The sequence below is a fragment of the Schistocerca cancellata genome, chromosome 2 (assembly GCF_023864275.1).
Source record: "Schistocerca cancellata isolate TAMUIC-IGC-003103 chromosome 2, iqSchCanc2.1, whole genome shotgun sequence".
In the NCBI taxonomy this organism is placed as follows: domain Eukaryota; kingdom Metazoa; phylum Arthropoda; class Insecta; order Orthoptera; family Acrididae; genus Schistocerca; species Schistocerca cancellata.
Window position 1 is genome coordinate 704,983,733 of NC_064627.1, and position 13,917 is coordinate 704,997,649.

A 13,917-nucleotide genomic window follows, 5' to 3' on the forward strand; every position below is an offset into this window, starting at 1 on the left:
TGCAAGTGTGTCTGAACACACAGTGCACCAAAGACTTGTAACGATAGGCCTCCACAGCTGATGACACAGGCATGTGTCAATGTTAACACGACTTCGGCAACTACGACAGAAAAGGACATGTGACTGTCGGCACTGTATGTTAGTGCAGTGGCAGAACACTGCATTGAATGATGAATCCCAATATCTTCTTCATCATGCTGATGGGAGGATGCGAATCCAGGGAAACAGTTCCCTGACCCCTGTAGTGCCGGACGGAGACAAGCTGGTGGCGGCTCCATATGATCTCATGAACATTCATGTGGGTAACCATGCGTCCATTGGAGCTAATGTAAGGCACCCTGATGGCCAAGTAGTTTTTTACATTGGTTGCAAGCCATGCACTGCCCTTCGTGACAGTCATGGGAGGACACAGCATTTTATCTGCGATGGAGAGTAATCATTAGATATAGAAGTAACTTTGTGTGTGCCCCCAGGGACCCTTACTGTTGTTATTGTATATTAACAACCTTGTAGACAATATTAATCAGGATTTTTGCAGGTGATGATGTTATGTATAGTGAAGTACTATCTGAAAGAAGCTGCATAAATATTCAGATTTCAATGTGGTGCAGAAATTGGCAACTTTCTGGAAATGTTTACGTTTTGCCCTTCACAAAATGAAAAAATGTAGCATCCTATGACTATAATATCAATGAGTCACTGTTGGAATCAACCAACTCATACAAATGCCTGGGTATAACACTTTGCAGGGATATGAAATGGAATGATGAAATAGGTTTGACGGTGGGTAAAGCAGGTGGCAGACTTCGATTTATTCATAGAATACTGGGGATGTGCAATCAGTCTACAAAAGAGAATGCTTACAAATCACTCGTGCGACTCATCCCAAATATTGCTCAAGTGTGTGGGATCCGTACCAGATCGGATTAGCATGGGGTATTGAATGTATAGAGAGAAGGGCAGCATGAATGGTCACAGGTTTTTTAATCCATGTCGAAGTGTCACAGAGATACTGAATGAACTGAACGGGAAGACTCTGGAAGATAGATGTAAACTATCCTGAGAAAGTGTATTAACAAAGTTCCAAGACCCAGCTTTAAATGATGACCCTAGGAACATAATACAACCCCCTATATATCACTCACAAAGGGATAAGGAGGATAGGAGGATAAGATTAGAAAAATTGCTGCATGCACAGAGGCATTCAGACAATCATTCTTCCCATGCTTCATACGTGAATGGAGCAGGAAGAAACCCTTGTAACTGGTACAATGGGACATATCCTTTTCCAAGCACTTCACAGTGGTTTGCAGAATATAGATGAAGACGCTTTCAATTTCTTTGTGTAGGATGTCCTTCTGCCATTAAATTAGCCCATTGAATGTGCAGTTTTCCATGGTGTGTTGTAGTGAGAGTGAAGTAGTGAGAGAGACTCTGTGTGTATGAGAAGCTTCGATTAACTGTGTTGGTACACATGCTGGCTGAAATGTCACACATCTACACTAATACAGGATATGCAGATATGGTTTACGTTTAAGGCTTCTGCAGTGGCAGCACTCCTACTATTGTTGAAGAATACCAAAATGTCAAGCTCTTGGTGGCAGAGTGTTCATAAGAGTTTCAGCACATCACGTGAAACAGGTATTCTCCTAAGTTTCCATTTTTTTCTAAACGTGTAATTCATCAACCTGTGCAGGAACAGAAACATGTTGTTGAAATGGTGCAGCGTGGTCCTACTACCAGCACGCAGCTACTTTCTGCTCTTATCAGTGTTCCAGATATGCATTAAAAACACATATTTTTCAGATGATACTTTGTAAATTGCAAATTGTAATGTTTACATACTATTGTACATGAGGACACACATAAACCTGACAATGTATTGGTTAGTACAGAAAATAAGTAACGATTTACAGTAAATGTGTTCTGTCTTGGAAACCATTCGGAAGAGGGCATACGCCAATCAGCAGAAAACTGCTCCTATCAGAGCACAAAATATGTGAATAAGTTGCTGTTTATTTAAAAAACTCTGATTGAAAATTTTCTCAAACATTTTGGCATGCAAACACATCACACTTTTTTTAATATGCAACTCACTTCCAACTCCCGCAAGCTCCCCTAGCTGCAAGTCACTCGTAACCATTAGTCAGTCAGTGTAAGTCACTCGTACCCTCCCACTCCCTGTTGCCCTTTCTCACTCACTCATTTACCACAACTAATTATTGTCATTATCTCTTTGTGTCTCTCTTTCACTGTCTCCAGTGTCCCCCTCATTTTGTCCTACTACCACAGTCTCCTCTCACTGTCACTGTTTCCCTCTTGCTCCCTCTCACCGCTAATATCTCATTCCTTTCTTTCTTTCTTCCTTCCTTCCTTCCTTCCTCCTGCTGCTGCCGCCTCTTCTCACTGTCACTCTCTCTGTTCCTTGTTGTCATTGTCGTATGTTCTGTCTCATTATCACTGGCTGTCACCCACTTCCAGATTCTCTTTCTCTTTATTCCCCCTCCCCAAGCCCCTCCCACAGCACTGTCTCCTTCACTCTTTTCTTAGCACTGTTCTGTCACTGTGAACTATACATAATTGATTGATCACTATTCATACAGTGTGACAGGTGTTTACATACAGGTGTTAAAATAATTAAAATATAAAACTAAATTAAAAGTCCAATAGTTAACAGTAGCTGTATTTATTGAAACTGATCCGACATCCACACAAGCAATTTTGCAACTTTTATGTTGGGTCTTCTGTTGTTCATAATGCTATGTGATACGATATATAGGTAACTATTACAGAATGCCACAGAGTAACAGCTGGTGTGGCTAGACAAAGTTCTCAGCTTTCTTCAGTTGGTGAAACCACCATCACTGACAAATGTCCAGTCTGTGTTAAAATTACAATGAACTGTCGTCACTTGACCAATTAAAATATGTTCCTGTGGGGCCTATGTGGAGCAATGGGTAGGCAGCTCATACCCCACTTATCAGTCAGTGTTTTAAATGAACCGGAAGATATTCACATTTTTGTGCTCTGATAGAAGCATTTTTCTTCTGGTTCCCTTCTTTTCCCTGCTGCAGCAGGCATGTAAACCATATGAAAAGAACTTCATGGGTCAGTCATATTTTTGGTAGTTTCCTTATTTGAAACTGAAATAGTTCAGAACTAATTTTACACTCCAGTCTTGTTTTTAAATGCAAAAAATGTTTGCATATGCTTCAGTACTAAAACACTAGGTTCCCAGATGATAATATAGGCACTTAACAGCATATTTCTCTGTGATATATCACTTTATAAACTATGTTTTCATCTCACACCAGATGTTATGTGCATATTTTATGTGTACTAGTAGGGTCATTTGCATCTCATAAATGAGCAAATGTATGGAGAAAACCTTCAAGGCAGCTCAAGATCAAGATCTTAGGAATACGTCTTAAAAATTACAATCATTTGCTGTGCATAACCATCTCTGAATCCACAGCTGGGTTGTGGTACCCTTAAACCTGTTTCAGGGGTGTTTATTGATAATGGATGAAGATTTTTGAAAATGAGGAGACGGCTGTTCTAGATAAATGACTAGAGAATATACCATTAAAATTTGAGCTATTTGCTGCAGTTATTTGTTATTTATATTTCACCTCATACTGAATTTTACATGTAAAAGTAGAGTAACTTTGAACCTCTATATCTTGGAAACACATAAAGATCTCAGGATAATTTTCAAGGTTGTTATAGATCAGGATCTTAGAATTATATAAAAAAATGTGAACTGTTTTTTGTGCATAGTTGTCTCAGAATCCTCAGCTGTGTTTTGGCCCGCTGCTAACTGTGAAAGTATAGTAAAGAAAAAAACCTTTTTCGTGGTTTGCTGAGGAACTTCCCATGAAATAATGGTGCCTCCATAAGCTCCTTAAGACCGACCATACCTCACATCAAATGCAAAAAGAATCAGATGACTTGCTCCATTTGCCTGAGCAGGAGAAAGGATGTAGCATTCATACTTTTGATCCTGCACTGTAGGATAGTGACACTAAGACAATCTTTCTGTTGGACAACAGTGGCTTATCTTTCTTGTAGCAAAGCCCACATCATACACTGTTCACAGATTTTGAGAATATGTTCTTTACAAAGTGCATTCTGATTTTTTTTTCTTTTCTGCAAAAGTATCATTTTTCCCAAGAATCTGCTCATGGAAATGCAAATTCATTGTCAACAATCAGTTCAGTTTAGTGGCCACAAAAATGCAATCACATATCAGGCACGCCGTGCAAGTAATCTCAACTTTATTTACTACTCATCAACCATCCTGCTGGTACAAGTTTATATATGACAGAATGTGTTTTTAATCTCAAAGAGTTTTCTGTGTTATCTTTTGAAAGGTTAAGAGAGTGGACTCACATTCAGCCATGCTGATCCACATTTTTGATGATTTCCCTGAATCCTTCACAGTAAATGTTGCAGTGATGCCTCTGAAAAGGAGATGGCCAGATCCCTTCCCTATCACAGAATCATGCTCTGTTTGTAATGACCTGATCATCCATAGGACATTACGCCCTAATGTTTCCCTTTCTCCATGAAATCAGTAAGACAGGAGGACAGTGGCCAACAGTGGCAGTGTTAAACATGACATTATTGCAGCCTCTCACTATCACATTGTTTACTGCCACACGCTGCCCTGGGATAGTGAAACAGTACTTAGGAGAACAACTCATGCTTGTCCCAAAATACTACATTAATAATATGCCCTTACATACTTTCTTACTTACATTCAAGAATTTAATGAGACAATATTGCTCAAATAAAAGTGAAAAATTATATTCTTGTACAGTGCTTGCTAACTGTAGCTTAAGTAGACTGAAAATACTATAACTTGAGCCACTAGATCTTTGTTGTCACCTAGCACTGAATCTGAATATTGTGATACCACAGGCGTAGGACATTGATGGTGAAGCAAAACTACCGCTGTGCTGGTTGCGGTATGAAGGTGGCACCAGAATATTCAAACCGTTTCCGTTATTGTGAGTACCTGGGTCGATATTTCTGCACTGGGTGTCACACAGGACAACTGGCACCAATTCCTGGCAGAATACTTACAAAATGGGATTTTACAAGGTGAGTGGTCCTTTTCTTCTTCTTCTTCTTCTTCTTCTTCTTCTTCCTCCTCCTCCTCCTCCTCCACTATACCTCCACTTCTGCACTAGTTTTCTAATTGCACTACTATTCAACCTCCATTATAAGACTTTTTGTTCTCAGTTACTGAGTTTTGAGTCTATTATCCTTTTAAGTTTATGTTGCATTATGTGGTTTAGCATTCAATTTTGAGACACAGATTCTCTCAAGTTTTCTGTGTATAAGGAATCTATTTGTGATATTTTAGGCTTTCCTGACATAATCACTGCTTCAAAGATTCACAGGCATCAACAAAATTGGATGTTATTTTCTAAACAGCACAATATTTTCACGACACAGCTTCTAGCCATCTTCAGGTGCACCTTGTGAAAATTTGGTGCTGTTTAGGCAATACTGTAGAAGCTATCCTTGTGAACCTTTCAAGCAAGAATATTCCTTTATTGGCTGATGTATACAACCCGGGGCAACTGGGAGATCCGGAAAAAAACCGGGAATTTTTTAGAATTTCGGGAGTTTTTCATTGTTTTTGTTTTCAGTTAAATTTTTGTAATTTTGACTGGTAAGAACCAGCACTCTAACAACGGATATTATTGTATCCCACTACGGCAGAATAATACTGCAGCAATAAAACATAAATGAGAGAAAAAGAAACTGGAAATAAAATTTAAGTTGCAAAGGAAATGCACCATATACAACAACAAAACACAGTGCTCATACAAGCATCTACCAACAGCAAAATGTGTCGAAGGCTTTAAGAAGACTAAGCAGTGCTTCATAACAACAAATTGCCTTACGAGCGTGATGTCACAACTGTTTACATTAGATTCATTTGAGCAAGCGGGCTCATGCACATGCGCAGTTGAGTCATGTGTGAACAGTGCCCTCTCCCGCTTCTGGCTGCAGAAGGTGGCTGTTAGCTGTATAAGCAGTAGCTGCAAGCTGTCGGATGCTACCCGGAAAAATTTTACTGGTGTGCCCAAACTGCCAGATTCATGCATGAGCATCAGGCCCAGATCTTGGGGGAAGGGGGGGGGGGGGGGCAAATTCATATTCTTGGGGAAAAAACTGTAGTTTCACAAAGCGCCTAGCATCCAGTGCACGTTGGTCTATTGATTATTCATATGATTTTGAAATGCACCCCTATTGGACTTTGAACACATTCTAGGTTGATTTTTGAATGCCTGGCATAGTGTATGTGACGTCTCTGCCAGGAGAATCCCCGTCACATCTAGAAATAAACTTCCCTGCACACATAAGGGGACGGGGCTATATTGGCTGAATGGTATAAAGCCGAACGGGTGAATACCAATCGCTGTTTGTTTATGTGGTTGACTGTGTTTGCGAATGATCAGCGTTGTTATAATTACTAGTGAAATCCATAGATTCAGACTACCAGAATGGAAATAAAAGACTAACAGGAACAACAAGTATTATCTTCTCCGTGTATCCAAGAAAATGAAATTTTGACAGAACGTCTTTGGCCAGACATCTACTCTTGTAAGGGCCAGTTGTACAGTCTCTGGCTAGCAGCTGCTTAAGACCTATTGTGGGAGTAACGCATAAAACGCGTTATATGAACACATAATAATGCCTAACTGGGGTATAAATGCGAGATAACTAAATTGGTGATTGTGGCATGGTTAGTGAAGTTAACCGAAGAGTAAGTTTTGACAAGAATAGTTACAGAATTAGTGATGACAAGATTGTTTGTTAGAACAAGGAAGAAGAAGAAATGAGATCATCACATACATTGTGGAAGAATATGTCTATTCCAAATTTATATAAAAATTTTGTGCTTCTACTTTCCGATCTCATGCTTGAGAAGCTGGAGTGTACGAATGAAATGTGAAACTATTTCCTAACGTAATGCTTTTTGCTTGTAGTAGGCCTAATAGACATTTGATATTGGTAATTCATGAATTTATTCTGTTGGGTTATAAAAATGATCATTTGTGCCAAAACAATATCGTTTATTTGGTGTATGTTACAATTGCTGCAATATTAGATAGGCCTATTTCATTGTATCCAGCAGACAGTGACAAAATACACATAATCAGATCGATAAATCACACCAGTCTTGGGTACTACTTGTGTTAATAGCATTTTCAGTATTAGACAACGACTTTTCATTTGTTCATGTAGCAAAATGTTTGACGAACTTTGATGAGGTAATAGATCCTTTCACAGAAAGGAAAGTACGCCATGTCAAGCTATAGCAAGATTAGAGAGAAAACAATGCTAAGACTTAAGGATTGGAGAAATGTATACTGTCTTGCTTGTCTTTTGTCGTTACTGGTTTATGTATCCTATATTTAATTTTATGTCACACTAAACAGAAAGTTATTAGCTAATAGGCAATAAAGAGTGCAAATTTTCTGAAGAGTTCTTGTTCTCCTGGTTACAAATAATCCCATACAGTATTAATTGTGAGCTTTTTTTAAAAGAGGGGCAGTATGTCAAACCAACCGACTGGGAGCAGCAGAGGCATCACAGGACATTTTAATTTCCACTGTCCTGAGTATAGTTTGATGGCATCCATTACAAAATATACACATTTGAATTCTACAGAGCAAAATACAGTGATGTGTGATAGAAGAATGCTGTGTGAAGAGGCGTGGGACTGCACCATGGCACACTTAAGACCAACATGTCTTACATGTTTATGTATCAGACTCTTCAGAAAGATGTGCACTACAAAATGAACATATTTTTGGAAGGTCAATTTTTTAAATTTTTGGCATCCTACCTCAAACGCTCAATGGGGAAGGAGGGGGTGCCATCGCTATCTAGTATTGCCCTGGTTCGGAAATATCGTAGATCTGGGGCTGATGCACACAGCAGTCTGAGTTGTAGTGGGGTGGTGGGTAGTTTCCACATGACCCGTGTTTACATTTAGTGATTTTGCTGGTTCCTCTTTGTTTGCAGTTCTCACTTCAAATGAAACCAAAATGGGTTTCTGTGGTTAGTGTGGGGTGGCAGGTAAAATATGAAGATGATAGTTGTTTATTGTTGTAGTTTTTGCTCACCGCCTTTCTCACATGAGCCTGGCAACTATTTTTGTCGTCAGCCAGAAAGTGATGGAGAACATACTGACCTTAGTTTCCAGTCTGCATGGCCACATTTTGGTCCAGCCCACTGAAAGAAATGTTTCTATTCTCTTTCTACTTTGCCGGATCAGGACTATGATTATAAATGAAGGTATAAAGTTCCAGTTCAAACACATATTGACTAAAGTATCTTACGTACAACACTTTGAAAGTCATTTGGTTCAATTGACAGTAAATCTTTCTATCTTAAACAGCACTATTAGCAGTTCAGAGGCGACCTCTATGGTACATTCCCCTGACTACTAATACGCAAATAAATGGTTGAAATAAATGCTCGCCATGAAAGTGGAAATAATAGTCACCACTTGCCATGCAGATTTGTAATTATTCACAGACGGCAAACTAACAGTCCCTTTAGCAAAATCTAAGTGATTCAGGACAGTGTACAGTACCTACCAGTTATTAAAGAAAATATGCGTTTTGTCACAGTCCATCTCTGACGTCATCCGAGGCAGAGCATGATCTGACGTTTAACATGGATCTACCAGTGGCTGAATGTAAAATGAACCTTCTCCCTGCCTCTTGGGCTGTATTTATATATTTGCCGCAGCGGATGGCCAAGGGAACACCTGTTGTCATCTGCCTTATGCACACGGCAGCAGCCTCTGCAGGACCGCTTTCTCGGACACACAATCGTTAATAACAGAGTTATGAATTAATTTAGACTCTTCTTAATTTTTACGTATATTCTGGTAAGTTGCTTGAAAGCACAGAGAAAGTTTCAGCTTACTTGAGTAAAAACTTTGCCTTCTAGAAATTTTAGAGTGGAACCGATGGTAGATTGTTAGCTCTGAACTATAACTTTAATAGAACTTGCATTGGCAGTTACTAATACTACAATTCTAAAATTTCTTACAGCTCTATTATTTAGTAGGTTTTATCATCTGTTGTACCAAAATTTTCTATCATTAAAATTACAGGTACTTAATCTAATACAAATGGGTAAATTTTAGTTACAAATTTGGTTTTCATTAAATTTCTCAAAAACTATAAGAGGTAGCTTAACATGGTCTCTTAGTTATTATTTTTAGGTTGAAGTGAAGCATAAAACAAATTTTTACATTTCTAAGTTTAATATTTAGCACCTTCAATTTTTTCCTAAAAACGTGAATTTTGTCTGTAATTTTAATTCTTTTGCTTTGAATCTTGCACTACTTATTTATAACCTCCATAGGCACATTCAGACCGAATTCTGGCTTTCTAACCTTATTATTTAGGCCACTTATTTTTTTCTTAAAACTGTATTTTTACGAAAACTATTGATTTAATTACCTTAAGACTTGTCATCTAAAATGTTATTACAGTAAAATATATGTTGACAGATTTTGAAATGGAAATTTGTCCTTCGATTTTATACTTAATTGTGGTGCAATACTTGGGCGCTACACGCACACACATTAAGTTGACATAGCGCTGATATCAGTGAATTGGGACAAGTCTGGACAAGTCTCAGCACACTCGCTTGCCTCTGTATCTCACACACTATACAGTGCTTGTTTCGCTTCATCGGGAGCTTTCAAGTTAATTAAAATAAATTCAAATAATTAAGGAAGGCTAAAATATTTTATTAGTTTCAGTTAGTATTTCATTTCCACCTTTCTGACAGTCAATCATTAATCGCCTTGCAGAACAGTGAAGTAATTTTTGTCGGTTTGATAAAGAAATTTGGCTTTTATTAATCGTTTCTGCTAAGGCAGTCCATTTATTTGAAACAAAGTGTTTAATTCCACACCATTGGCTAGTTTCAACTGTTCACTGCATTTCAAGTGCACATGTTCATGTTCTAGCATATGTGGCATTATGCCATAACAAAGAACCAAACATGAGATGATACAGTACTGGTACTCCAAAAAAATTTACATCTGAATCTGGACATATGAATGTGCACTTAAAGCCGAATTATGCATTTTACTATGGTTCACAAAATTCTGATGCTCTTGGAGTACCCTCTGATGTCTTGTTTCTTTTATGACATAATATAAGATCTTTTAATGTTTTACACATACAAACATACGGGCATCCTACGTCATCGTAGCTGCGCAAGCGCTGTGACACCTGTTATCTGATGCTCTCTGGCAACTGCAGAAGAACCTATCTGTAACAGGTTGTGGGAAAATATTGTGAATGGTGGTTTAAAAAGCATTACTTTCAATGTAAATTTTCTTTTATCCAAGATGAACTATGCCTAAGAATGTACAATGAATTTTGTAAATGACAGATTGTTTGACTCTCATTTAAAAATCAACTCTTTGAGGATGACCATTTAGAAGAAATTCGAGCCCAGAAGTGCAGACATTTATGTCATTATTAAAAATTTTACTTGCCCTTTTGTATTATGTATCTGGAAGTGTAATATGCACAAAAAAGATCAACATTATATGTGGAACCTTAGCTTCTCTTGCAACTTATTAACGGGGGTAGCATGTCATACAGGCCAACTTGGAGCAGGAGAGGCACTACACGACATTTTAATGTCCAGCATCTATACTCATACCAGTGAAAATTCAGAAACATAACATAATTTTTTTTTTACATGTGAAATTTCATCCTTTTTTACACTTACTATTGGCTGCATTTGTTGCTATAGGTACACTTTTTTTCATAAGTAAGAGAGATTCTTCGCTGAATTTCGCACAGCATACAAACTGTACTTACAGGTGTATGAAACTCCAGAATCTTCCAAATCTGTTAAACACTGTGGTAAAAATTGAGATAATTAACTATAAAATTTGAACTTTTTCTAAACATGAAGTTGAAAATGTAAAAGCTCATTCATTTTTTCATAAATTAAATAAATTCTAGAGTTTCATACACCTGTAAGTATGGTTTGTATACTGTGCAAAAATCATTGAAGAATTTCTCTTACTTATGAACAAAAGTGTACCTACAGTGACAAATGCAGCCAATAGTAAGTGAAAAAATGATGAAATTTCACATGTAAAAAAAATTATTTTGTCATGTTTCTTAACTTCCACTGGTATGAATGTGAATCCTGGATCCTTCCAAGTCATGCTGACTAAATTTTATGAATTTATTCGTAAAAGTATAGACACTGGAAATTAAAATGTCCTATGGTGTCTCTTTTGTTCCAAGTTGGCCCCTTTGATGTCCTACCGCCCCCCCCCCCCCCCCTTAGTCTTAGAGACCAATATTATATGTGAAAGCTTTGCTTTTCTTGTAGCGACACTGTGTATATTAATGTAGGCCATTAACTTTTCTATTTGTGTGTTCGCACTACTCAACAGTGATGTTGATACTGACTGACTACATCACGTGTCCTATGCTCTGAATATTCACCGTCATTGGCTAGCGAAATCACGTGTCACAAGCTATGCCTGGCTTACAAAAGCGCATCACAATCTCGATTTCAGTGTTTCGGAAAGTAACATGCGGTGTTTGGTGGAATTAGAATTTATACTTTTGTAATATGAAAATATACGTGTTGCTGCACGTCACAGTTCTTTCCAGAAAGTAGAAAGTTGTTTTTTTTCTTCTCTCTCTCTCTCTCTCTCTCTCTCTCTCTCTCTCTCTCTCTCTCTCTTTTTCCAAAGTGCCGGGAAATTCTATGCTGGTTTATAAAACCATAACTATTCAAAGGATTGATAAGTTTTACAGTTCAGAGGAAAAGTATACTGTCACTTAACACAGAAAAGTGTACTTTCACCCGGGAGAAAGTGTATCTTTAACCGAGAAGTCAGAGAATTTTTTTTCCATGTCTGCGTATACACCCTGTTTATGTATGATGAATTATTATGTGAATACGTTAATCATAAACCATGAAGATTTGCGATGAACATAGCAAATAACATCTATTATTATTTTATATGCCTGCATTTATAATCTATTCATTTATATATGTATTCATTTCTTAATATACTCTTGGAATTTTTCATTTGTTTGTATGGAAGTCATTTGACATGCTCATATTAAGCAGACACTTCTCTAATAGTGCCCAAGTTGTTTTTCACTTGAAGCTGATAAGCCATACTTGTTGTTGTTGTTGTTGTTGTTGTTGTTGTTGTTGTCTTCATCAGAGATTGGTTTGATGCAGCTCTCCGTGCTGCTCTATCGTATGCAAGCGTCTTCATCCCTGAGTAACTACTGCAACCTACATCCTTCTGAATCTGCTTATGTATTCATCCCTTGGTCTCCCTCTACGATTATTACCCTCCACACTTTCCTCCAATCCTAAATTCATGATCCCTTGATGCCTCAAAATGTGTCCTACCACCCGATCCCTTCTAGTCAGATTGTGCCACAAATTCCTCTTCTCACCAATTCTATTCAGTACCTCCTCATTAGTTAACGTGATCTACTCATCTGATCTTCAGCATTCTTATGTAGCACCATGTTTCAAAAACTTCTATTCTTTTCTTGTCTAAACTATTTATTGTCCATGTTTCACTTCCATACATGGCTACACTCCATACAAATACTTTCAGAAAAGACTTCCTGACTCTTTAATCTATACTTGATGTTAGCAAATTTCTCTTCTTCAGAAAGGCTGTCCTTGCCGTTGCCAGTCTACATTTTGTATCCTCCCTACTTCGACCATCATCAGTTATTTTGCTCCCCAAATAGCAAAGCTCATCTACTACTTTAAATGTCTCATTTCCTAATCTAATTCCCTCAGCATCATCTGATTTAATGTGACGACATTCCATTATCCTCATTTTGCTTTTGTTGATGTTCATCTACCGTATCTTCCTTCGCCGTCAGCGTTGTCGTTGTTACCGTGAGACACCGTTATACCAAGAGGAAAGGCGCGTCGATCTTAGAGCATGAGATATGATGACCTTAAGCCATTGACAACACACAACGGTCACGGTAGCACCTGATTCCAGAATAGCTGCAGTAGTTAAGATCTACGAACTATCCCCTGTTGACCAGGTCCCCAAAACTTAACTCGTAACGAGATCCCTTCAAAGCAAATGGTCATAACGATCGTCTATAAGGGCTTCGTACAACGAGAAGAAATGTTACGGTTTATGGAATAATAACAGATATGACCAAACTGTATTGTCTCTACTGCTTTATTTAACATAACTTCCTTCACAGTTAAATTTCGTATTCACCACTCATTCACCGAAACCCTTTGAAGAACAGTTTTGGTTGCTTAACACCAACAGTCAATGATAATGATACATCTTTTCTCCTTTTTATAAATTGAAGCCCGCTCTCCGTGATATAATTAAAAAAAACGGTCTCAATACCGCGTCCCTCGTGAGATGCGAATAGACTTATCCCGGAATTTACCCCCCTGTAGGTGTACTCAATTTAATGACCACATTCGCTGTCCGCTATTCGCATAACTGAATGTCCATTTGTTAGTCTGATTATACACTGTAGCTATTTAAAATTCGCCCCTATATTTTTCACAACGCACAATTAGCACTTCGTGACCTTTTTTTTTTTTTTTTTTTTTCTAAGAGTAAACGAAAAAAAAGACGCCGTATAATCGGCTTAGTCGACATAAAGCAAAACACCTTAATATGCCCAATTTCACCTCTTCTTATAGGATCGGCTACCTTACTCATTAATTTACTACATATTATTTCCAATAACACTAAACAGGTATCGCCTTTATATTTTAATTGTATTCAAAAGCATGTTACTACTATTATGACCAACCAAATCGTCCCAAATCGTGCGGCGTGTGTTTTTAATGATAACTTTACGCTATTCA

At 37.8% G+C, this 13,917-nt stretch overlaps 1 protein-coding gene across 2 annotated transcripts in view; it reads left to right on the top strand.

Annotated features, from left to right (window-relative positions):
• The window catches only part of LOC126162495 (run domain Beclin-1-interacting and cysteine-rich domain-containing protein), a 234,971-nt gene that overhangs the window by 198,937 nt on the left and 22,117 nt on the right, over nt 1-13,917 (top strand). For both annotated transcript variants that reach the window (XM_049919039.1, XM_049919040.1), the window contains exon 10: nt 4,924-5,106. In XM_049919039.1, coding sequence (XP_049774996.1) covers nt 4,924-5,106 — 183 coding nt within the window. The remainder of the gene's footprint in view (nt 1-4,923; nt 5,107-13,917) is intronic.